We start from the raw sequence: 25,117 nt of genomic DNA on the forward strand, positions 1-25,117 counted from the left end.
ATATATATATATATATATATAGTATATTTTAAGAAAAGCAACAAAATTCAATAGGTTATAGCAGTACGTGCGTTTCATACAAACTTCATTTATTCATGTAGTGAGAACACTACATAAAATGTGCAATGAAAATGTACTCCTCAGCTGCATAATGGAATTTCATTTTAGAAAGTCATTTTGTAGATGTGTGCAAAAAAACAAGAGTAAGAGAAGAAAAAATACCATCTTGACTGGGCTGTCATTCAACAGTCTAGTGAATCAAACATGAATTTAATGTCTATATAATCTAACTGGAGGGGTAGTAGTAATTTCAATTTAGAGGAAGGTAGATTAAGTATGTGTGATTTCAACTTCCCCAACGTCAAATGGCCCGAAGGTCTCATAATCTTAGGAATGACTCATCGCAAGCAAGCACAGGTGGAATCCCTGCTCAACCTCACCAATGCCCAATTCATGGAGCAAGCTGTTCTCAGACCAACTAGAGCGAATAACATTCTTGATCTCTGCTTCACGAACAATATGGACATAATTCATGATGTGAAAGTGACACCGACATTAGTCTTGGATCACAACATAATAGAGCTGTCTATGTTTAGGCTGAAAGTAACCAGAGACATACAGCCTAAAGGAAGCACCCGAAATCTCTCCAATCTGAACTTCCACAAAGCAGACTGGAAATCAATCCAGAAAGAGATCCTCAGAGAGGATTGGCCAAAATGTCTCTCCACACCAGACATTGACATGAAACTAGAATGTTTCATGTCTATTGTGCAAGCCATATGCCAGAAATATGTCCCAGAGCACAAGGCCAAAACAAATAGGAACAAGATTCCAAGGGAGAGGAAGATCCTCATGAGACGACGGACAAAAGTTGCAAATCGACTCAACCAGCATCCCAAAAGTAGTGAAAGGTCCCACCTAAAAAGGACACTGATGGAGATAGAAAAAAGGCTGCAACAATCCTATGTGAGGGAGAGAGCAGACAAAGAAGCCTGGGTTATAAAAAACATTAAGTCAAACCCAAAGGCCTTCTTTCATTACGTGAAAGTAACAGCCTCAGTATGCTGCAAGATTGGACCCCTCTTCGAAAAGGATGACTCCCTCACAGACAGTCCAACTAGGATCAGTGAGGTACTGAATGAGCAGTTCAAAAGTGTCTTCGCCACTCCGTTGGGTCACAGACAAGTGAACGAACCAGTGGACTTCTTTGCTACCTCCCCTATAATCAGTGAGGCAGTTACGATGGAATACATCAACATTTGCGAAGAAGATGTACTACTAACTATAGATGAAGTGGACACTAACTCAACTGCTGGTCCTGATGGTTTCCCAGCAATCCTCCTGAAATCGTGTAAGCATGCCCTGGCAAAACCCCTCCGGATCCTCTTGCAGAGCTTTCTCGCAAATGGCAGACTGCCAAGCAAGCTGAAGGAGGGAATAATATGCCCAATCCATAAAGGGGGAAGCAGAGCAGATGCCAAAAACTATAGGCCTATCTCTCTGACTTCACACATTAGCAAAGTCGTGGAAGGGATAGTCAGAGGAAAACTAATCACATTCCTTGAAGAAAATAACTTGCTGAGTGATACCCAACATGGTTTTCGACCAGGTAGGAGCTGCCTGACCCAGCTCTTACAACATTATGACTGGGTGTTGAGGCAGTTACTCAACAACTCAAATGTGGACGTAATATACCTTGATTTTTCAAAAGCGTTTGACAAAGTGGATCATGGTGTGATATGCCACAAACTGTGTGATCTTGGCATAGCTGGAAAACTTGGAGAGTGGTTGCATGACTTTCTGAAAGATAGAAGTCAGGCAGTAGTGGCTAATAGAGCCACCTCTATGAAAACACAAATAGTGAGTGGTGTTCCACAGGGCACAGTCTTGGGACCATTGCTTTTTATAGTCGCCCTCTCAGATATGCCCTCAAGTGCCTGGATAGCCACCCTTGCAAGCTACACAGATGACATGAAAGTCTCGCAGAAAATACAGAACTCCAGTAATGTTGCACATCTGCAGCAGGAGTTGGACTCAATTTACAGATGGGCTGAGGATAATAATATGCAGTTTAATGCTGAAAAATTCCAAGCCCTGCGCTACCAGTGTCCAAAACTGAATATGAAACTTACAGAGTACACTGGTCCGCAGGGAATTTCAATCCCATAGCCAAAATCAGTGAGAGACCTAGGTATCGACATGAGTGATAATACCTCTTTCCAAGTGCACATTACCAGGATGGCGACAAAGTGAAGACGACTGGCTGGATGGATCCTGAGAACATTCAGAACCAGAGATAAGGAAACCATGATGGTCCTCTGGAGGATATTCGTCCTCAGTCGCCTGGATTACTGCTCACAGCTATGGTCACCCACCAGTGTGAAATTAACAGCGGACCTTGAAGCAATCCAGAGAAGATTCACAAAGAAGATTGTCTCTTTGCAATTGCTCAGCTACTGGGAAAGGCTGAAACAGCTAAGACTCTACTCCCTGGAGAGAAGGCAGGAGAGGTATGCAGTAATATACATCTGGAAGATCCTGGAAGGAATTGTGCCAAATTTTGGTATTGAAAGCTACACCAATGCCAGAACGGGACGACACTGCATAGTGCCAAAGATCCCAGCAATGCCATCACACTTCAGGACAAGTTACTGCAACAGTTTCGGTTTCATGGACCCACAGCTTTTAAATACTCTCCCAAAGAGCCTTAGGAACTTGCAAAAAGTAAATGTATAAGTTTTTAAATCAAAGCTGGACCTCTTCCTCTCGAGAGTCCCAGATGAACCTACCTCATGGCAAGAGGTCTAAATGAGGGTAGCTACATCAAACTCCATTCTTCAGCAAGTGCCACATATTGGATGAGGCTCTCAGTAATAAAAGTGTAGCAAAACGGCGGTGCATCAGCATGGCCGCAGCTCTCAGCTGAAACTATAGGCAAAAAAGATATAATATATATATATATATATATATATATATATATATATATAACAATTAGAAAATGGAGGAGAATATGCGATACTCAACGACTTGCAGACAGTGTACTCCGTTGTTAATGAATTCAACGGAATACACTGTCTGGAAGTCGTTGAGTACCACATATTCTCCTCCATTTTCTAATTGCTATATAAATGTAGGGTAAAATAACCCCCTTTTTACCCGCACCCACTTATTGCATTTGGTATAACACTCATGTAACAAGAATTGGGTACCCTCCCAGCAGTATATTGGATAGATACTATCCCTTAGTGGGTTGAATCCTCAACCCTTAACTCTCTTGCATTATATATATATATATATATATATATATATATATATATATATATATAATATATATATATATTTATAATTTATATATATATATTTGTGTGTGTGTATATATATTATATATATGTATATTACATATATATATATTATATATATATATATATATATATATATATATATATATATATATATATTACATATATATATTATATATATATTACATATATCTATATTATATATATATATATATATATATATACTACAAATATATATATTATATATATATATATTACATATATCTATATTATATATTTATATATTACCAGCATGGCTGCAGCTCTGAGCTGAAACTATAAATATATAGCAATATCAAAGGCAGAAGCAATATCAAAGGCAGATTAACTACAAAGTTAGTTTTTGTATGTGGCAGATGTTCAGGTGCAATAAACACTGTAAACAAACAGGAAACAACTTCTATCTCATTCCAGGGTGAAAAACTAGAGGTAGTTGATAGCTTCTGCTATCTGGGTGACCAAGTTAGTAGTGGGGGTGGGTGCGCTGAAAGTGTAGCTGCTAGAATAAGAATAGCCTGGGCCAAGTTTAGAGAGCTCTTACCTCTGCTGGCGACAAAGGGACTCTCACTCAGAGTAAAAGGCAGACTGTATGACGCATGTGTACGAACAGCCATGCTACATGGCAGTGAAACATGGGCCGTGACTGCTGAGGACATGCGTAAGCTCGCAAGGAATGAAGCCAGTATGCTCCGCTGGATGTGTAATGTAAATGTGCATACCCGTCAGAGTGTAAGTATCTTGAGAGAAAAGCTGAACATAAGAAGCATCAGTAGTGGTGTGCAAGAGAGACGATTGCGCTGGTTTGGACATGTGGTGAGAATGAATGAGGATAGCTGTGTGAAAAAGTGCCACTCCCTAACAGTTGAGGGAACCCGTGGAAGAGGGAGGCCCAGGAAGACCTGGGCTGAGGTGGTGAGGCAAGACCTTCGAACATTGGGCCTCACCGAGGCGATGACTACTGACCGAGACCTTTGGAAATGTGCTGTGCGTGAGAAGACCCGGCAAGCCAAGTGAGATCTTTGCCAGGGCCCGTGGACTGGCTCTTGTGCGGGTGGCACATAAGATGTACCATCCTGAGCGTGACCGTTGCCAGAACCGCCTGACTGGCCTTGTACGGTTTTCGAGCGAGATCGTTGCCAGTGCCCCTGGACTGGCTCTTGTGCGGGTGGCACATAAAAGACACCATTCCGAGCGTGGCCGTTTTCGTGCGGGTGACACGTAAAAGCACCCACTACACTCTCTGAGTGGTTGGCGTTAGGAAGGGCATCCAGCTGTAGAAACTCTGCCAAATTAGATTGGAGCCTGGTGTAGCCATCCGGTTGCACCAGTCCTCAGTCAAATCGTCCAACCCATGCTAGCATGGAAAGCGGACGTTAAACGATGATGATGATATAAAACTTTTATATATAATTATCTCAATTCTAACTAAATTTTTAATGATGAAATATTTGCAGTGGATGAACTTTTAAATACTGATGTGATTCATAGGATTACCAATATATTCAACAAGATGAACTTTACTATAATTATATACCGAATTCTTAAATATTCTGAAAAACATCAATTTTTAAAAAAAATATATATCACTTAAAATTTTCACAAACGAAAAATATGAATTTTCCAAATTATAGGAGAGATTACTTTTACAAACTTTTAAAGGACAGTATACATTTTAATATTTTTAATATTCTTAATATTTTTTAATATTTTAATTAATATCATCTTATTATATATATCATTCATTTTTAACACGTATATAATAACTCCATTCATCTCTGAAGAGCGGAATTATTGCCAGTTTGCTTATATATTTTGATTACATTGTGGTTGCAATAATGTCCGTGAAACGATCGTCAGATGCTTTTTAATTTCTAGACTTTCATAATATTTATACTCAATTACGCATACATATTTATATGCATTTATATACGCATGTATTTTTATGTACATTTATATTTTTATATATATTTATATTATGTACATCTTAAATTTTAATTTAATTATAATTCAAAATATTACTGTGTCACATTAAACATATATCTTTCAAAATGTGGATATTGATTTCCTGTGAATATTATTAATAAATTAATAAATTTATTAATGATATAAAAACATATATCTATCTATTTGCTCAAAGTAATAGAGCACTTAATATAAGCTCAATAAAATATTCCTTTTGAATATTCTTTATAAAATTTATATATATATATATAATATATATATGTATATATATTATATATATATATATATATATATATATATATATATATATTATATATATGTATATTATATATATAATATGTATATATTACACACACATATATATATTACATATATATTCTGTTGTGTCTGGGGAGAGTCTTTTTTCACTTTTTTAAAAATTTTAGTCTAGTTTCAGCTCTTGAGCTGTGGCCATTCTGGGGCTCCGCCATTTGGTGTTGCTACATAATTTTACTTCACAAATGCTTTTCAGGAATTGATATTTGGTGCATGAGAGAGTTTGATGCAGCTGCCCTCATCTGCACCTCCTGCTGCGAAGTTGGTTAATCTGGGACACTTGACAGGAAGAGGTCCAGCTTTACTTTGAAGATACCTACATCTACCCCATGCAGATCTCTCAGGTCCTTCACGAGGATATTGAAGAGCTGTGGACCTCTAAAGCCCTGGATATTGCAGTATCTTGTCCTACATCTTGATGGCAATTTGGAATACTTGGCACTATGCAGTGGTGCCCAGTTCTAGTATTTGTGTAACTTTCGATGCCAAAGTTTGGGACAAGTCTTTCGAGGATCTTCCAGATGTATATTATGGCATATCTTTCTTGCCTACACTCTAAGGAATAGAGTCTTAATCTCTTAAGCCTTTCCCAATAGATTGTATGCTACATAGAGGCTATTTTCTTCCTGTAGCTTCATTGGATTGCCTCAAGTTCTGATATTAATTTCACACTGGTTGGTGACCATAGCTGAGAGCAATATTCAAAGTGGCTTAGGAAAAGTGTCCTCCAGAGAACCAACATGATTTCCTGATCTCTTGTTCTAAAAGTTCTAAGAATCCATCTGGTCAGTCGCCTGCATTTCATTGCCAATTTAGCAACATGCACATGAAAGGATGCATCATTACTCATGTAAAAGCCTCGGTCTCACACTGACTGTTCCTCTGAGATTGCAATCCCTCCAGGTCCAGTGTATTTGCTTGAAACTTTTCAGCATTAAACTGCATGCTATTCTTTTCAGCCCACTTGTATATTTCATCCACCTCACATTGCAGGTGCATAGTGTCTTCAGGGTTCTGTGAGACTTTTGTATCATCTGCATAACTTGTGATCATGGCTCTCTGTGTGGCTGAGGGCTTGTCTAAAAGGGCCATTATGAACAGCAATGGTCCCAAAACAGTGCCTTGTGGAACACCACTCACTATTTGCGTGTCATTGGAGGTGGCCCCATTGGCTACTACCACCTGACTTCTATCCTTCAGAAAGTCATGAAGCCATTCTCCCAATTTTCCAACTATGCTGAGATCATGCAGTTTGTGACATATCATTCCATGATCAACTTTATCAAAGGCCTTTGCAATGTCAAGATATATCACTTCCACATTTGAGTGGTTGAGTAGCTGTCTCAGCACCCAGTCATAGTGTTGTAAGAGCTGAGTTAGGCAGCTTCTTCCTTGTCAGAAACCATGTTGGGTGTCAGACAACAAGTCATTTTCTTCAAGGAAGGCGATAAGTTTTCTTCTGACTATTCATTCCATGACCTTGCTGATGTGTGAGGTCAGAGAGATAGGTCTGTAGTTGTTGGCCTCCGCTCTTCTACCTCCTTTATGAATAGGGCATATTTTACCCTTCTTCAGTGTTCTTGGGAGTTTGCCAGATGCAAGGGAACTCTGAAAGAGGCACTGCAGTGGGTTGCTAGGACTCGTTTACATACTTTTAGAAGGATTGCTGGGAATCCATCAAGGCCAGTAGCTGAGTTTGGGTTCATTTCATCTATAGCTCTTATTACATAGTCTTCCTTTATATTGATGTAAGCGATCATCATTGCCTCTGTTTTTATATCTGCAGTGGTGAAAAAGTCAGTTGGATTGCTGACTTGAAAGTGCCCTATGGGTGGAGTGAAAACACTTTTGAATTGCTCATTTAGTATTTCACTTATCCTCCTTGGGTTTTCTGTGAGTGTACCATCTTTTTTGAGGATTGGCCCTATCCTACAGTGCACTGAAGCTGTTTCTTTGACAAGCTCCTAGAAAGCTCTGGGGGTTAAATTTTATATTGTCTATAGCCCAGGCTTCTTTGTCTGCTCTTTCTTTTTCATGGGAGTGTTGCAGATTTTTTTCAATCTCCAGCAGTTGTATTTTCAGGCGGGACTTTTCACTGCTTTCAATTTGTTCATTTAGGCTATTTGAAACTTTTGTACGCTGTCTCATAAGAATTTTCCTCTCCCTGGGGATTTTGTTCTTGTGTACAGTTGCCTTTCTCTCCGTGGCACATTTGTAGCATATGGCTTGCATTACAGACACGAATTGTTGAAGTTTCATGTCGATGTCTGGTGAGGAGAGACATTTAGGCCAGTTTTGTTTGAGGATCTCTTTCTCAATTTGTTTCCAGTTTGCCTTATGGAAGTTCAAATTGGAAAGATTCTGAGAGTTTCTTGTTGGCTGCATCTCCATGGTTTCCTTTGGTCCATACATGGTCAGCTCTACCGTGTTGTGATCCAAGAGTAGTGTCGGTGTCACTTTCACATTATGGATGAGATCCATATTATTTGTGAAGCAGAGATCCAGTATGTTACCTGTCCTGGTTGGTTGGAGTACTATTTGTTCCATGTACAAAGTGTTGACAAGTTTCAGGAGGGACTTCACTTGTCCTTGTTCATATCGCGTCATTCCTGGGAGAGAAAGGCCCTCGGCCATCTGACATTGGGCAGATTGAAGTCTCCCATAAGAAGTACACTTATGTGTTGTTCTAATATGACTAGAACTTCTATTTTTGTAAGGCAGTCTTCAAACTTTCCTACATGATTTGGAGCATCTGGAGGGCGATATGTAGCACATATAACTACACCGAGTTGTCTTATATGTACAATTAGTGTGTCACATACTGAATTTGAGTGTGACAAAAGGACCTGGGGTGTGAGGTCTTCGCGGATGTACATAGCAACTCCACCATGACTCCTTTCTTTCCTGTCGGTCCGTAATACAACATACTGTTGTATGTGTATTTCTGCATTTGCTATATCTGGTTTTAGGTGTGTTTCCGTAAGTGCTATTCATAAGGCTTGATTGCAAGCAACAAGGTCTCTCGATGTGATGCGTGTGTGTTGTTGCCACATAAACATGAAACAGGGCAGAAACCACCTGCCAAAAGGAAAGGACTATGCACCACCTGCCCCAAAATGGAGGTACGCAGATGTAGTATGTGCTACAAACCAGACCTATCAAAATGTTGTTGAAAGGGCAGCTGCTGGACAACAATCTTTTTTGTGCATGGCACAAAAGATAGTACTGGCAACAACACACACACACATCACATATTTGGGGAGTTTGGGGAGCTGAGAGAAGGACGGCGCAATGGAGAAAAGTCAAGAGAAAAAGAGAGTGTGTGTGTGTGTCTATGTATTTATAGAGAGGAAATAGAGAGAGAGAGAAAAAGAGAAAACAGTAGAAGAGAGATTAAGGGTCTGAGAGAAGAATTATGGGATGATGGAATAAAGTAAAGAGTTAGAGAGAGAGAGTGTATCTACGTATTTAGAGAGAAGCAATAGAGAAAGGGGAAGACAGTATGATGGAGTAGAGAGCGAGAGAGAGAAGTTATGCAAACTCTTGAAACGGATTCAACTTGGATAGGGAAAAATAAATAAAGGAACAAACAAATATATACCTATTTGTAACTACAGAAATTCTCTTAACCCTTTCGTTACTATATTTCTGGCCAAAATACACCCCTCATGAGTTTCAATTAAATTCTAAGTAATCATGAATTTAGACTAGTCTCATTAAACACCTGTAACTTTTTTATTTATCAACATATTAATGTGATATTTGGAACATAATTAAAGAAAGGGTTCTTAATCAATTCTATTGCATAATTTTTGTCTCTAAGTACTCCACGTACTGGGCGGGAGGGTGGGTACTGCTAGTGTCTCGCACATGTAAATATTGGTTCAGCTTCACGAATCGTACTCGTTCATAATACTGGAAATATATTCATCGACAAAAGGTTCCTGATCGCTCCAGTAATTTGTTATTCTGGGTAATTGTCTAATACCCATAACAATATTTTTGGCAAAAAATGCCCGTATTTCATCTACAGTTGCAGGAAACCACAAGCTATCTTTTTTTTCCGGTTTGTTTACAATCTGCGTAACGGTTTGTTTCCGCAGTAATCATTTCAAACAAGCATGAAAAAGAAGTCTAATTGTTTCGCTTCCTGAGAAAGACTATGGGTAGACCCTGTTTCCTCAGAAAAATTGTTAATAAAAATATTTTAAAAATCTTTTTCTGGTGTAAAATCATCCTCGCTGTCGCCGTCGCTGCTTTCAGTTTCGGATACAGAAATATCCGATTCATTATCGTTCACCACGTACTTTTGTAGCTCATTCATTTTTTTCTTTGATATCTCCATATCTTCTGTTGAAAAACCTTCAAATTTGGAATCACTGCTTGATAGCATGAAACTCCTCTCCATCTTCAAAGTTGAAACAAAATTAACGCCGCAAAAAATGTGGAAAAAATCTTCCAAAATTCACTGAGTTCAAATATCACGCCAAATAATGTCAGAGACAATAACTCAACTGTTTGCAAAGTGAAATCAGGTGTTTGAACGAATGTACTAACGAAATTTGGGTTCAAATATACATTTAAATAACAATGGGTACGCTCGGCCGGCTACGGCCGGGTTAGCCTTATGAACCAAAAAAATTTTTGGCCGGCTACGGCCGGGTTAGTAACGAAAGGGTTAAATCAGGAGTAATGAAAGTTAAACCTCCCTACAATAATCAATTTTCTCGCAAGTCAAAAACAAAACAGAAAAGAACTATATATATTGTATTAAATATATATATATATATATATATATATATATATATATATATATATATAATATAATATATATATATGATATGTATATATTTATATATATTTGTGTGTGTTTGTGTCTGTGTTTGTCACCCCCTCCTTTGCTTGTCAACCGATGGTGGTGTGTCTACATCTCCGTAACATAGAAGTTCGACAAAAAGACCGATAGAATAAGTACTAGGCTTGCAAAGAAGTAGTCCTGGGGTGCGTTTGTTCAACTAAAGGCCACAGCATGGCCACAGTGAAATGACTGAAACAAATAAAAGAATATATATATACATTATATATCTATCTATATATATTATATATCTATATATATAATACTATAATAATATAATATTATATAATATATATCTATATAAAAGAATACAAAAAATGAAACAAAAATGCAACAGGCGACAAGACATCCAGACATTTAGATGATACAAAAAGGGACAAGAAAAAACAAGGTTGAGTCATTCAGTGTTTTCTTTCAGCAGTCAAGTTCCTGATTATCTTTGCAGTTTCGACTGGTTATAATCGAGACTGCTCCAATCTGGCCAGCCCCAAAGAAAATCTAAGCTAAGAGCACTAGATTTCCTCATTCCAGGGTGAAAAACTAGAGGTAGTCAATAGCTTCCGCTATCTGGGCGACCAAGTTAGTAGTAGGGGTGGGTGCGCTGAAAGTGTAGCTGCTGGAATAAGAATAGCCTGGGCAAAGTTTAGTGAGCTCTTACCTCTGCTGGCGACAAAGGGACTCTCACTCAGAGTAAAAGGCAGACTGTATGACGCATGCGTACGAACAGCCATGCTACATGGCAGTGAAACATGGGCTGTAACTGCTGAGGACATACGTAAGCTCGCAAGGAATGAAGCCAGTATGCTCCGTTGGATGTGTAATGTCAATGTGAATACCCGTCAGAGTGTAAGTATCTTGAGAGAAAAGCTGAACATTAGAAGCATCAGTTGTGGTGTGCAAGAGAGACGATTGCGCTGGTATGGACATGTAGTGAGAATGGATGAGGATAGCTGCGTGAAAAAGTGCCACACCCTAACAGTTGAGGGAACCCGTGGAAGAGGTAGGCCCAGGAAGACCTGGGCTGAGGTGGTGAGGCAAGACCTTCGTACATTGGGCCTCACCGAGGCGATGACTACTGACCGAGACCTTTGGAAATGTGCTATGCGTGAGAAGACCCGGCAAGCCAAGTAAGATCGTTGCCAGTGCCCCTGGACTGGTTCTTGTGCGGGTGGCACATGAGATGCACCATTTTGAGCGTGGCCGTTGCCAGTACCGCCTGACTGGCTCCCGTAGGATTTTCGAGCGAGATCGTTGCCAGTGCCCCTGGACTGGCTTGTGCGGGTGGCACATAAAAGACACCATTTCGAGCGTGGCCGTTTTCGTGCGGGTGACACGTAAAAGCACCCACTACACTCTCTGAGTGGTTGGCGTTAGGAAGGGCATCCAGCTGTAGAAACTCTGCCAAATTAGATTGGAGCCTGGTGTTGCCATCCGGTTTCACCAGTCCTCAGTCAAATCGTCCAACCCATGCTAGCATGGAAAGCGGACGTTAAACGATGATGATGATGATGATGATGAAAGCAGTGAATGTATACGAAAACAAGGATGCGAAAAAACAGAGAAATGTGACACAAAAACAAATGCAAACAACAGGATATTAACAACAGGTGTCTTTAGACTGAGAATGAATTAAATTAAGCTGGCATGTGTGGACGTGAAGCCTTCCCGCAGGGCCATAAGAGATGACAGGCATGGGAAAGAATATAGATGTTGCACTGATGGTAGTCAAACTAAGAAAGAAATGTCAGGCTTGGCTGAACACCTATCATGTGGAAGGAGAGGAGAGAGGTAGAGGCAAAAAGATATAAGAATTAGGGAGGGATGAGAAAAAAAGAAAAGAGACAGAGTGAAGTGAAAGAGGAGGGAAGGTGAGAATGAAGGGAAGGCGAGGAAATGTGAGAGAGGGGGAGCGAAAGAAAGAAGGGTGGAAAGAACAAAGTAAGTGTGAAGGGGCTGAAAGAAAGAATGAAAGAATATAAGGAGTGTCTTTGTGGCACCTTAGGCAAGTGTCTTCTACTATAGCTTTGGGCCGACCAAAGCCTTATGAGTGGATTTGGTAGATGGAAACTGAAAGATGTCCGTTGTGTATATGTATGTTTGTGTGTCTGTGTTCATTCCCCCAACATCATTTGAGAACTGATGCTGGTGTGTTTACGTCCCCATAATTTAGCAGTTTGGCAAAAGAGACCAATAGTATAAGTACTAGGCTTGCAAAAAGTAAGTCCTGGGGTGCTCCAACAAGGCCGCAGTCAAATGACTGAAACAAATAAAAGAATAAAAGCATATATACATATGTATACTACCAGAAAGACTTCCGTCCGGGCAGTTTTCTGCTAGCCCCTTCATAATATTTTCACATTTGTTTCCCATTTCTAATAATTTTTATATTTTACGTCCAATTATTTCTTTGTACAGTAGTACTCACTTGCTTAGTAAATTTTGCTTAGATGTTGTGGCATTAGAGTATATAGGGATTTATGGGAAAGAATTTTTGCAAGGGCGTGGAGAGAGGAGTTTTGGAAAATTAACACGATGTGACTTTTTTCTCTCATAATTTTCAGGAAGATGGATATCTGTTAATGAAAACTTATACAAATCAGGAGTGACTGTGTGGTAAGTAGCTTGCTTACCAACCACATGGTTCCGGGTTCATTCCCACTGTGTGGCACTTTGGGCAAGTGTCTTCCACTATAGCCTCGATCCGACCAAAGCCTTGTGAGTGGATTTGGTAGACAGAAACTGAAAGAAGCCCGTCGTATATATATGTATATATATATATATATATATATATATATATATATGTATGTGTGTGTGTATATGTTTGTGTGTCTGTGTTTGTCCCCCCAACATCGCTTAACAACCGATGGTGGTGTGCTTACGTCCCCGTAACTTAGCAGTTCAGCAAAAGAGACTGATAGAATAAGTACTAGGCTTCCAAAGAATAAGTCCTGGGGTCGATTTGCTCGACTAAAGGCAGTGCTCCAGCATGGCCGCAGTCAAATGACTGAAACAAGTAAAAGAGTAAAGAGTAAAATCCCTTTCAAACAGCATAGATTACAGTTATAAAGAAACTTGTGGGGAAAATTTTTTCAGGGATTTTCCCCATCTTTTTTATGCCACAACCTTCGAAATGATGTGGTTGGGGGGAATCTTTGTATGAAAAAGTTTTGAAAACTATTTTTTTTACACACACACTCCCTCCCTCATCATCTCACTCCGGACCTATTTTGACGAATTTTTTTTTGCACTTCAAAACCATGGGAAGAGCATTTTCAGTAAAGAAATAAAAGAAATTGCTAATATTTTCAGAGGGATAAGTGAGGGATTTAAGGGTGATTTGGCTGCTGTTTCTAGCACATCCAAAGACAACCCTCCTCTTTTCTTTTTCACTCTCACATGTATTGATGGGTTTCAATATTTTTTCCCCATAAATACATTTAGAATTTAAAATATTGGGGAGCCTGAGGTCATTGCTGGCATTTATCCACAGTGATTAAGGCGGCGAGCTGGCAGAAACGTTAGCACGCCGGGCGAAATGCTTAGCGGTATATCGTCTGCCGCTACGTTCTGAGTTCAAATTCCGCCGAGGTCGACTTTGCCTTTCATCCTTTCGGGGTCGATTAAATAAGTACCAGTTACGCACTGGGGTCGATATAATCGACTTAATCCGTTTGTCTGTCCTTGTTTGTCCCTCTCTGTGTAGCCCCTTGTGGATAGTAAAGAAATACCACAGTGATTTAAAAAAATTATGGTGATGTACTTGCATAGCAAGTGACTTGATCTGAGATTCTGTGCTAAAACAAAAACAGTTGCAGCATAGATGTTTGTAAGCCATTCAAGAAAACACAGAAACCTTTAATTTCACAGCTTAAATACTTAAATACAGAGGTCCCGATACATCTATATAATGATATGAAACTGGAGGGATTAGTCTTTAGGGTTAGGGTGTCATTACACGTCCACATAGTGTACATTTAAAATGTTTTGTACATAACACCTGTATGGTACTACTTAAGTATGGTACTACTTAAGTAGTACCATTAAGATACCTCTGTATTTAAGTATTACCAGTTTCACTTCAACATTAAAATTTCACCCACCAAGGTTGACTTTGCTTTTTATCCTTTCAGGGTTGATAAATTAAGTAACAGTTGTATACTGGGGTTGATCTAATTGACTGCCCCACTCCCCAAAAATTTCAGGCTTTGTGCCTAGAGTGGAAAAGAACATTAAAATTTCATTTGTATCAAAGTATTTTTGCTGCTTTGAAACCACGACCTGTTCACTGACAAGACTTCACAAAAGTGATGCAGCACAAAGTTTTGTCAGTGAGTGTGTGCGCACACACACACACATGCATTGCCTTTCGTTTATGTGTATGTTGTATCTGTGTGTGTGCACGAGTGTGTATTGGTGTGTGTGTGTATCACTGTTGAAGTCGCTCATGCAACTTTTCATGTGTATATTGGCTTAGTGGTATAGAATGTTTGGAAACTGTGAAGAAGGTGCAAGTTTTGAGTACTTGTCGGTAACCTTTTTCTTTTCTTCTAATAGTAATTACCCAACTTTCTAGGCTCTTCTCACAGATATCCTGCATTAAAAAATTATACGGGTATTTAAAAAAATTTTCATTCACTACTCATATACATTAATAGAATAAACTATCGGCTTTCCAAATAGCAAATGAAAACTTAAAAGAGAAAGTGAGAAACTTTGCAAATGAAAATGGAATACTCTGCAGTGAATGCAATGAATATTTAAATTTGCGAGAAATTGGAGTTAAAATTCAATAACTTGAGAAATCGAAATTGAACATGAATTTATAAAAATATTTCCTAACGGTCAACCGTTTAATAATTGCTTTCTTTTAGTACTTTTAGCAATTGTTACATACCTAATTAATAAGCAGCTTTCTCCATTATAGTATATATATATATATATATATATATATTGTGCAGGTGGCACGTAAAATACACCATTTCGAGCGTGGCCGTTGCCAGTACTGCCTGACTGGCCTTTGTGCTGGTGGCACGTAAAAGCACCCACTACACTCTCGGAGTGGTTGGCGTTAGGAAGGGCATCCAGCTGTAGAAACTCTGCCAAATCAGATTAGAGCCTGGTGTAGCCACCTGGTCCACCAGTCCTCAGTCAAATCGTCCAACCCATGCTAGCATGGAAAGCGGACGTTAAACGACGATATATAGGTGCAAGAGTAGATGTGTAGCTTGCTTACCAACCACATGGTTACAGGTTCAATCGCAGTGTGGCACCTTGGGTAAGTGTCTTCTACTATAGCCTCAGGTTGACCAAAGCCTTGTGAGTGGATTTGGTAGATGGAAACTGAAAGAAGCTTGTCGTATGTGTATATATATGTGTGTGTGTGTTGGTGGTTGTCACCCCAACCGATGTTGGTGTATTTACATCCCCAAAACCTAGTGGCTCAGCAAAAGATACCGATAGAATAAATACTAGGCTTAAAAAGAATAAGTCCTTGGGTCAATTTGTTCGACTAAAGGTGGTGCTCCAGCATGGCCGCAGTCAAATGACTGAAAGAAATAAAAGAATATTTTTATATACTAGCAAACACACCTGTCCTTTGGACAGTTTAAGTTACTTTGGTGGTAGTTTTTCACCAAATAATTGAACTACCAAAAAGGTTTTTGAGTAACACAGCAATCTATGTGTCCAATTAACCTAGGAACTGAAAATCAAATTGAAGGCTGGTTATTGTGGAGGTCGTTGCACTTTAATAATTGTAGAACATATAAGTTTGCAAGCAATGTAAAGTAGAGCAACTGAAGTGTTTTGGGAGTAGATTACAGATAATGACTACAAAATGTAGTTGTTTTACATGAAAGCAAAATTTCTTGTCAGAAACAACCACATAAACGGTGTAAGGAAATTGAAGGAAAACATTGAAACTTCCCCTCTGCAAGTTTATTTTATTCAACAGCAAAGGGAGCTATTTTTTCGGAGAGATAAGCTAACAAAAGCCCCTTTATTCTGTCTTCTCACATAAACTGTGCATAAACTAACAGCAAATGCTGCATAAAGTTAAATTGGTATGGAGCTTTCTGAAAGATACATATAGATTTTACTAGTGGAAGCAAACCTCTTATTGAAAGGTTGATTCTTTGAGACGAATCATATATGATTGTTTAAAGAACGACAATGCTAAGACATATTTGAAACAATGGACAACAGTCATAATATCATAATGGATGGGTAAAGAAGCATCCTTAAAGTGAAATAATGCATTGCTAGGTACACAAAGGTATCAACAAATGGAAGAGAGGGAAGCGAACATACCTTTCAAGTAACTCAGAGTAAGTAAAGGTAAGCTTGCCGAAGTTTAATGCAGTTTAAATATGGAGATTAAGATTGTTTGGTATTGGGTATTCATCACGTACAGTGTTCTTAGTCAATTTAATCACCATCACTGATGGACAATCAAAATAAATAGACAAAATCCTTTCACTTTTATAAAAAGATTAAAAAAGTAATGAAGACCCTACATGCAAATAACTATATTCATTTACATCCATTTACACGGGTGCTCTGGGCAAAATGTTATAGTGCATGACCATCCTTGAGACATAAGTAATGTGTGTGTACAGTTTGGTGAAAATTGGTTGAGAATTGTAGAAATGTATGCATTAGTCATTATATATACACATACTGTGATTTATATATACTATATATATATATAATGTATATATATATATATATATGTGTGTGTATGTGTGTGTTTGTTTGTGTGTGTGTGTGTGTGTGTGTAATATATAATATATTAGGTCGTCAAGTATGAAATTTGTAGTAAGGTATATGGTAAATTTTGACAGCTGCTCATTTTGCACCATCATTATATTTTGACAGTCTTTATTTTTTGTTAGAAAGCTGAGACATCTATTTCTTTATTCTAACTCATTTTGTGCTTTATAAAGTATGTATAAATCTTTTTTGCTATTTTTGTTTAGAGAAATCAGAAATTCGTACAGTTTTGAAATATGAGTTCTTTCTTGGAAATGCAGCATCACAGACAGCTCAAAATATTAATGGAGTATTTCATTCTAATGTTATTACACAGCAGATAATATCAAATTGGCTTGCAAACTTTCATTCTGGTAACTTTGACCATACAAATGAGCAAAGCAGTCAGCCAGAAACAAAGGTGGATAATGATGAACTGAAAGCCACCGTCAATGTCGAGTCAGATCCATCTCAAAGTGCCCATGAATTATTGTTGTTGTTTGGTGTTAGTAAGCACATAATATTGACTCACCTAGTTCAAATCGGTAAAGAGAAAAATTTGGATAAGTGGGTTCCACATGAACTCAATGACAATCAGAAAGAGCAACATTTGGAAGCCTGCATTATGCTACTTTCTCATCACAAAAATGAATCATTTTTGAATTGAATTGTAACATGATGAGAAATGGATCCAATACAACAATTGTAAACCTTCAGCACAATGGTTGGACAAAGACGAGCCACCAAGACACAGTACACAAGGCAAAATTCATCAAAAGAAGCTGATAGTGTGTGTTTGGTGGTCTGGCGCAGGTGTGATCCATTATGATTTCATTAAACCTGGCTCATCAATCACGGCCGAAGTATACTGCTGCCAACTGGACCAAATGATGCAGAAGCTTACAAAAAAAATGGCCTAGATTAGTCAATAGATCCCTTCCTATTTTATTGCAAGACAACGCCAGACATTGGCGAAACTACAGGAGTTGGGTTGGAAGTTCTCCATTATCCACCATACTCTTGCCCCTGCTGACCACCACTTCTTTCAGAATTTAGATAACATTTTCATAGGAAAAAATTTAATTCCGACGATGCTGTAAAACAGGCCTTCCAAGATTTTATTGACTATAGATTGCTAGCTTTTACAGTTCTGGGCTGGACAAGCTACTGCTGAAATGGTTAAAAGTTTATTGACAATATGGGTGCATACTTTGATGAATAAAAGTATTCCTTGTATTTATAGAACATTAGCAAACTTTTTTTTCTTTTCTACAAATTGCATATTTCACGACCTAATATAATATAATATATATATATATATATATATATATATATATATATATATATGTATATAATGGGGGGTGGGGTGACCCCCTTCGGTCATGAATGACCATGGGATTGCACCTAGAAAGTTACCCTCCAAGGCACAAGTCCGAACAAAGTTGTTTATGGAAGACCAGCAGTCACCCTTGCACACCAGCTTACCCTCTTCACGACATCGATGTTATCCAAGGGAAAGGCAAAGGCCAATACAGCTTGGCACCAGTGACGTTAGAAACTCATTTCTACAGCTGAGTGAACTGGAGAAACGTAAAATAAAGTGTGTTGCTCAAGAACACAGCATGCAGCCCAGTCTGGGAATCGAACTCACAACCTCATGATCGTAAGCTCAATGTTCTAACCACTGAGCCATGCGCCTTCACTTATACAGGGTTGGACAAAATAATGGAAACACCTAGTATCATAGCATCATAATTTTGAAATGTCTCTAAAACCGTCAAAAGCTTGTTTATTTTTATGTTTTTTTATTTATTATTAGTGTTGCTTAATATGTTTTGCTAAAATTGCTGTTTCTTTTCAGATATCATAAGAAAAAGGAAATTAAAATTCATTAAAATGACGGATCTCTCGGACTTTCAATGACATCAAATTGTTGGTGCTCATATAGCAGATGCTTAGCGTAATGAAAACTGCTGAAATCTTTGGTGTATCAAGAAGTACTGTCTTGAAAGTAATGACATCCTTTGAGAAAGAGGGAAAAACTTCCTCATCAAAACAAAACTCCAGAAGAAAACCAAAACTTTCAGATAGGGACCGAAGGACTCTTACGCAAATTGTTAGAAAAGATCACAAAAGTACAGCTCCCAAAATTACTGCAGAGCTCTTGAGAACCCAGTTTTCATAAAAACTGTTTGCCAGGAGCTGCACAAAGCCGGATTTCAAGGGAGGGCTGCAATCAGAAAACCACTACTTTCAAAAACAAACATGGCAAAGCATTTAGAGTGCAGTCAAAATCTACAGAATTGGTCCCTAGAGCAGTGGAAGAATGTTATTTTCTTGGACGAGTTATCCTTTACTTTATTTCTGACCACTGGCCTAGTATACATGTGGAGACAACCAAAAGAAGCATTTGACCCAGACTGCCTTCTTCCAACTGTTAAACATGGAGGAGGATTTATGATGATCTGGGGGGGCTATACCTTGGAAATCCACCAGCCCAATGATTTCCCTCCATGACAGAATTAACAGTCAAGACTATTTAAGCATTTTATCTGATCAAATTCATACTATGGTTGTGGAACTGTTTCCAGAAGGCAACACAATCTTTCAGGATTCTCAATATTATTGAACATTTATGGTGCATTTTAGAAAAACAAGTAAGGAGTCAATCTCCTTCACCATCATCACTACAAGAACTGGAGACTGTTTTAGCTGAAGAATGGACAAAAATTCCTTTGGAAATAATTCAAACTTAGTCCGAGTCCATACATCATAGAATTCAAACTGTAATTACTGCCAAAGGCTGTCCTACCCCATATTAAAATAAATTTGTTTGAAATTTTAAAGTGTTTCCATTACTTTGTCCAACCCCTGTATATATAATAATAATAATATATATATATATATATATATATATATATATATATATATATATATATGTGTGTGTGTGTATATATTATAGGCGCAGGAGTACTGTGTGGTAAGTAGCTTGCTTACCAGCGACATGGTTCCGGGTTCTGTCCCACTACATGGCACCTTGGGCAAGTGTCTTCTACTATAGCTCCGGGCCAATCAGAGCCTTGTGAGTGGATTTGGTAGACGGAAACTGAAAGAAGCCTGTTGTGTATATATATATATATATATATATATATATATACATATATATATATATATATATATATGTGTGTGTGTGTGTGGTATGTTTGTGTGTCTCTGCTTGTATCTCTACCATCACTTGACAACCCATGTTGGTATATTTACCTCCCTGTAACTTAGCAGTTCGGCAAAAGAGAGCGATAAAATAAGTAGTAGGCGTACAAAAGAATAGGTCCTGGGGTCGATTTGTTCAACAAAAAGCAGTGATCCAGCATGGCTGCAGTCAAATAACTGAAACAGATAAAAGAATATATATATGTACATAATATCCCGAGCGTTAAACTAATACATCCATTTGTTGTTTACATCACCTGTCTTCGTCTGTTGTTTTTTTCGTAAATTCTCCCATGTACATAATATACATATGTATATATACAGAGTGATCCAAAAGTAAGGTTTACAGTTATCACTTACAATTTCTTTTAAAATATTTTATTTCATTTACATTTTTATCTTACAATCATATTGTTTATGCACATCTTAAATAATGTTTAATCTCTCAGATGCTCGAAATGTCCTCCTTCAAGACTGCAACATTGTTCAAACCTCTTCAGAACACAGATTCCGATCTCCATCAACCTCAGCAAATGCCTCAAAAATGTAATCTTTTAATTCATTTACTGTTTTGGGATTCTTCTCATAATTCTTGTTCCTTACAGCACCCCGAAAAAGAAATCCATTGATGTCAGGTCAAAGGAACATGGTCGTCATTCGATGCTACCCCGTTTTCCAAACCAATGCTGTGGAAAGGCTTGGTTAAGGTCGTTTCTTACTGTCAACACATAATATGAAGGTGCTCCATCTTGCTGAAAGTTAGCTTTTGTTCTGAGTTGTGGTACTTCCACATCATGAAGCATTTCCAAGCAGTTCTCTCAAAGAAAATGGGTCCGATAACACCTTTGCTTGAGAGTGCACCCCAAACTGTAATGCCAGTCTGGTTCAGTTGATATTCTATGGTCAAATAGGGATTTTTATCAACCCAATACATGCAGTTATGCCTGTTTACATGACCAGATAATTTGAAGCAAGCCACATCTGACCAGATGACCTTATCCAGATAGTCCGGTTGCTTATTAGCGATTTGGTCACACATCATTTCGCAGAATTGCAGCCTGCGATCTGAGTTGTCATCCAAAAGACCATGTACCAGTTGTGGACAGAAAGGTTTTAATTTCAGCTTATGCATTAGGCATTGCAATAATCTTCTTGGTATGGATAGTTCTACAGAAGCATGCCGTGTGGACTTCTTTGAACTGTTCACAAATGTCATAGCCACTATCATCTCATTCTTTTCAGTCACAAAAGTCTTAGGGCATCCAGATTTTGGCACATTACTCATTAACCTATATAATGTATATATATATATATATATATATATATATATATATATAAAAATATGTGACACTTATTCAGTAGCCATGATAAAACTCCGAGTTTCAGATGCCAGGGTGGGAGCCCACACCAACATCTCTTCAGTTATCCGACCAATTGAAAATTCCTGTGAAAAATGACCGTTAAAAACAAAGGGAAATTACTGTGACAAAACGCGTCTAAAACTGCGTATATTATCGCATGCATGCATATATCCATATACGCATGCACATATCTCTATATACGCATGCACATATCTACATATGCACGCATCCACATGCACACTCACAAGCACGCACATATAAAGTTCCTTGTACGCTTATAGACACGTACAAGGAACTTTATATGTGCGCGCTTGTAAGTGTGCACATGGATGCGTGTGTATGTAGATATGTGCATGCGTATATAGAGATATGTGCGTGCGTATATGGATATATGCGTGCATGCGATAATATACGCAGTTATAGACGCGTTTTGTCACTACACAGTAATTTCCCTTTGTTTTTGACGGTCATTTTTCACAGGAATTTTCAATTGGCTGGATAACTGAAGAGATGTTGGCGTGGGCTCCCACCCTGGCATCCGAAACTCGGAGTTTTATCATGGCTACTGAATAAGTGTCACATATTTTTACAGATAAATTCCTCTATTTGCATAATATCGAGGTCTCTTTCTTTCTTTTGTTGTCCTTCCTGTCAAATATATATATATATATATATATATATATATATATATATATATATATATATATATTTGTTAAAGCGGACAACAAACATTAAGGCAAGGCAAACATCTCAAGTCATATACATTATTATTATTGGAAAAAATTCAAAGTCTTACAGCTGTTTCTAGGATATCCCAAATATGGGATATTCCATCATCAGAGACAAATAGGGAAAATGAGAAGAGTATATATTAATGGAATGATGACAAAAAGGAAGGGAATAAAGGAATAAGGAGATAAAGAGAGAGAAAAAAGAAGCATAAAAGTTTATAGTTCTACTTTCTGATGTTGTAGAAACAAATGCATAAGTCCTTAGATGCAATCCTGCGTAGATCCATGTGGGATAAAATCCTGATATTGTAAACATCCAGAGAAAAAAAGACGTGAAAATATCAGCGTTCAATAACAAAATAGTAGCAGAGGTGGCTATTAAGTGGTAACGGGGAAAGAAAAGTAAATAAATAGAAATAGAGGTAGATAGAGTGGGGGTTTTGTGTCCAAAGAAGGAAAGGTATGCATAAGTGGGCTGGTTACACCCCTGGTAAAGGCCACGGGTTATGGTCTCACTTGTCTTGCTGGGTCTTCTCATGCACAGCATATTTCCAAAGGTCTCGGTCAGAAGTCATTGCCTCGGTGAGGCCTAATGTTCAAAGGTCGTGCTTCACCACCTCATCCCAGGTCTTCCTGGGTCTACCTCTTCCACAGGTACCCTCAACAGCTAGTCTGTGGCACTTTTCCACACAGCTATCCTCATCTATTCTCACCAAATGACCATACCAGCACAATCGTCTCTCTTGCATACCACAACTGATGCTTCTTAAGTCCAACTTTTCTCTCAAGGTATTTACACTCTGTCAAGTATGCACACTGACATTACACATCCAACGGAGCATACTGCTCCTGAGCATCTGCCACATACAAAAACTATCTTGCTAGTTAGCCTTCCTTTGATATTGCTGCACCTCTTATGTGTCCACAGCTTACACTGGGTAAATCTTATAGAGTTTCTACCTACACCTTTTCTACAGATCGAGCAGGGCCATCTACTTGAAGGGGTTTGTGGCTTGCCTGCCTTTCTACTTATTAGGACTTTGATTTTAGCTATGTTGACTCTAAGGCCCTTCGATTCTAATCCTTACTTCCACACCTGAAACTCCTCCTCTAGTTCTGATAGTGACTCAGCTATTAGAGCAAGGTCATCAGCATAGAGGAGCTCCCAGGGTCAACCTGTCTTGAATTCCTGTATTATTGCCTGGAGGACTATGATAAATAGGAGGGGGCTGAGGACTGAACCTTGGTAGACCCCTACCTCTACCCGGAATTCTTCACTGTACTCATTGCCAACCCTCACCTTACTGACAGTGTCCCTGTACATGGCTCGCACAGCTCTCACTAACCATTCATCTATCACTAGTTTCCTCATTGACCACCAGATTAGGGATCGGGGGACCCTGTCAAAGGCTTTCTCAACGAAAGTCAGGTACAGAGGTTTATCTTTGGCTAGGTATTTCTCCTGCAGCTGTCTTACCAGAAATATAGCATCAGTGGTACTTTTCCCTGACACGAACCCAAACTGCATCTCATCTAAACTGAATCTCTTCCTAATTAATTGTGCTATGACCTTCTCCGTGACCTTCATTACCTGGTCCAACAACTTGATACCTCTGTAATTATTTGTGTCTAAAGCATCACCTTTACCTTTGTAGCAGTTGACTATGGTGCTGCTACACCAGTCATTGGGAATGACTCCTTCGTGTAACACCTGGTTAACTAAACAGGTGACTAGACTGTAGCCGACACTGCCAGATATTTTGAGCATCTCTGCAGTGATTCCTGATGGGCCGGGGGCTTTCCCTGTCTTCATACTCTTGATCGTTTTATCTACCAAGGTACTGTCAATTTGGATAGCTGGTCCCTCTGTTGGGTCAACATTCAGCAGACTCTCTTTCTCCCATTCATTCTCTTTATTGAGCAACCTTTCATAGTGGCGTCTCCAAACCTCTCTCTTTGCAGCCTTGTTTAGTGCAAGTGAGCCATCATCCATGCGGACACATTTCTCTCCTATATGACATCACGATTCTCTCTCACACACTGTCTTGCAACACGAAATACTTCAAGTCTTTAGTCCTCATGGTGCAGAACATTGGCAAATTTTTTCTTATCTGCTTCCCCTCTGGCTAAATAAACCTGTCTCCTAGCTTCCCTTCTGGCAGTCTGATACAATTCCCCACTACCTCCGTTCTTCCAGCTCTTCCAAGCCTGTTTTTTTTGTCTATTAGCCCTGTCAAACATATTGTTCCACCACCACATTACTTTGGGTCGAGAGGGGACTTTGCACCATTCACAGATCTGGTCAGTGGCTCTCAGCAGGTTGTCCCATAGAAACCTCCAGTTGTCTTCCACATTATGTGATGCTATATCCTGTTCTGTGGAGGCGTGTGGCCTAGTGTTTAAGGTGTCAGCACCATGATCGTAAGATTATGGTTTTGATTCCTGGAGCGAGCGACGCATTGTGTTCTTGAGCAAAACACTTCATTTCACATTGCTCCAGTCGACTCAGCTGGCAAAAATGAGTAACGCTGCGATGGACTGGCATCCTGTCCAGTTGGGGAATACATACGCCATTGAGACCAGGAAACCAGTCCC

General features: G+C 38.8%; 1 protein-coding gene across 3 annotated transcripts in view; it reads left to right on the forward strand.

Moving 5' to 3' along the window:
• The window catches only part of LOC106881644 (SPRY domain-containing protein 3), a 360,055-nt gene that overhangs the window by 310,871 nt on the left and 24,067 nt on the right, over positions 1-25,117 (forward strand). The window contains exon 10 of one of the 3 annotated variants that reach the window (XM_089363629.1): positions 20,880-20,976. The exons of 1 other annotated variant lie outside the window; for it this stretch is intronic. In XM_089363629.1, coding sequence (XP_089219755.1) covers positions 20,880-20,976 — 97 coding nt within the window. Of the gene's footprint in view, positions 1-19,081; positions 20,067-20,879; positions 20,977-25,117 lie in introns of those variants that run through there. One more of the 3 variants, XM_052973458.2, reaches the window with a different exon arrangement.

This window comes from Octopus bimaculoides, chromosome 15, assembly GCF_046866305.1.
Source record: "Octopus bimaculoides isolate indiv1 chromosome 15, ASM4686630v1, whole genome shotgun sequence".
Classification (NCBI taxonomy): Eukaryota; Metazoa; Mollusca; class Cephalopoda; order Octopoda; family Octopodidae; genus Octopus; species Octopus bimaculoides.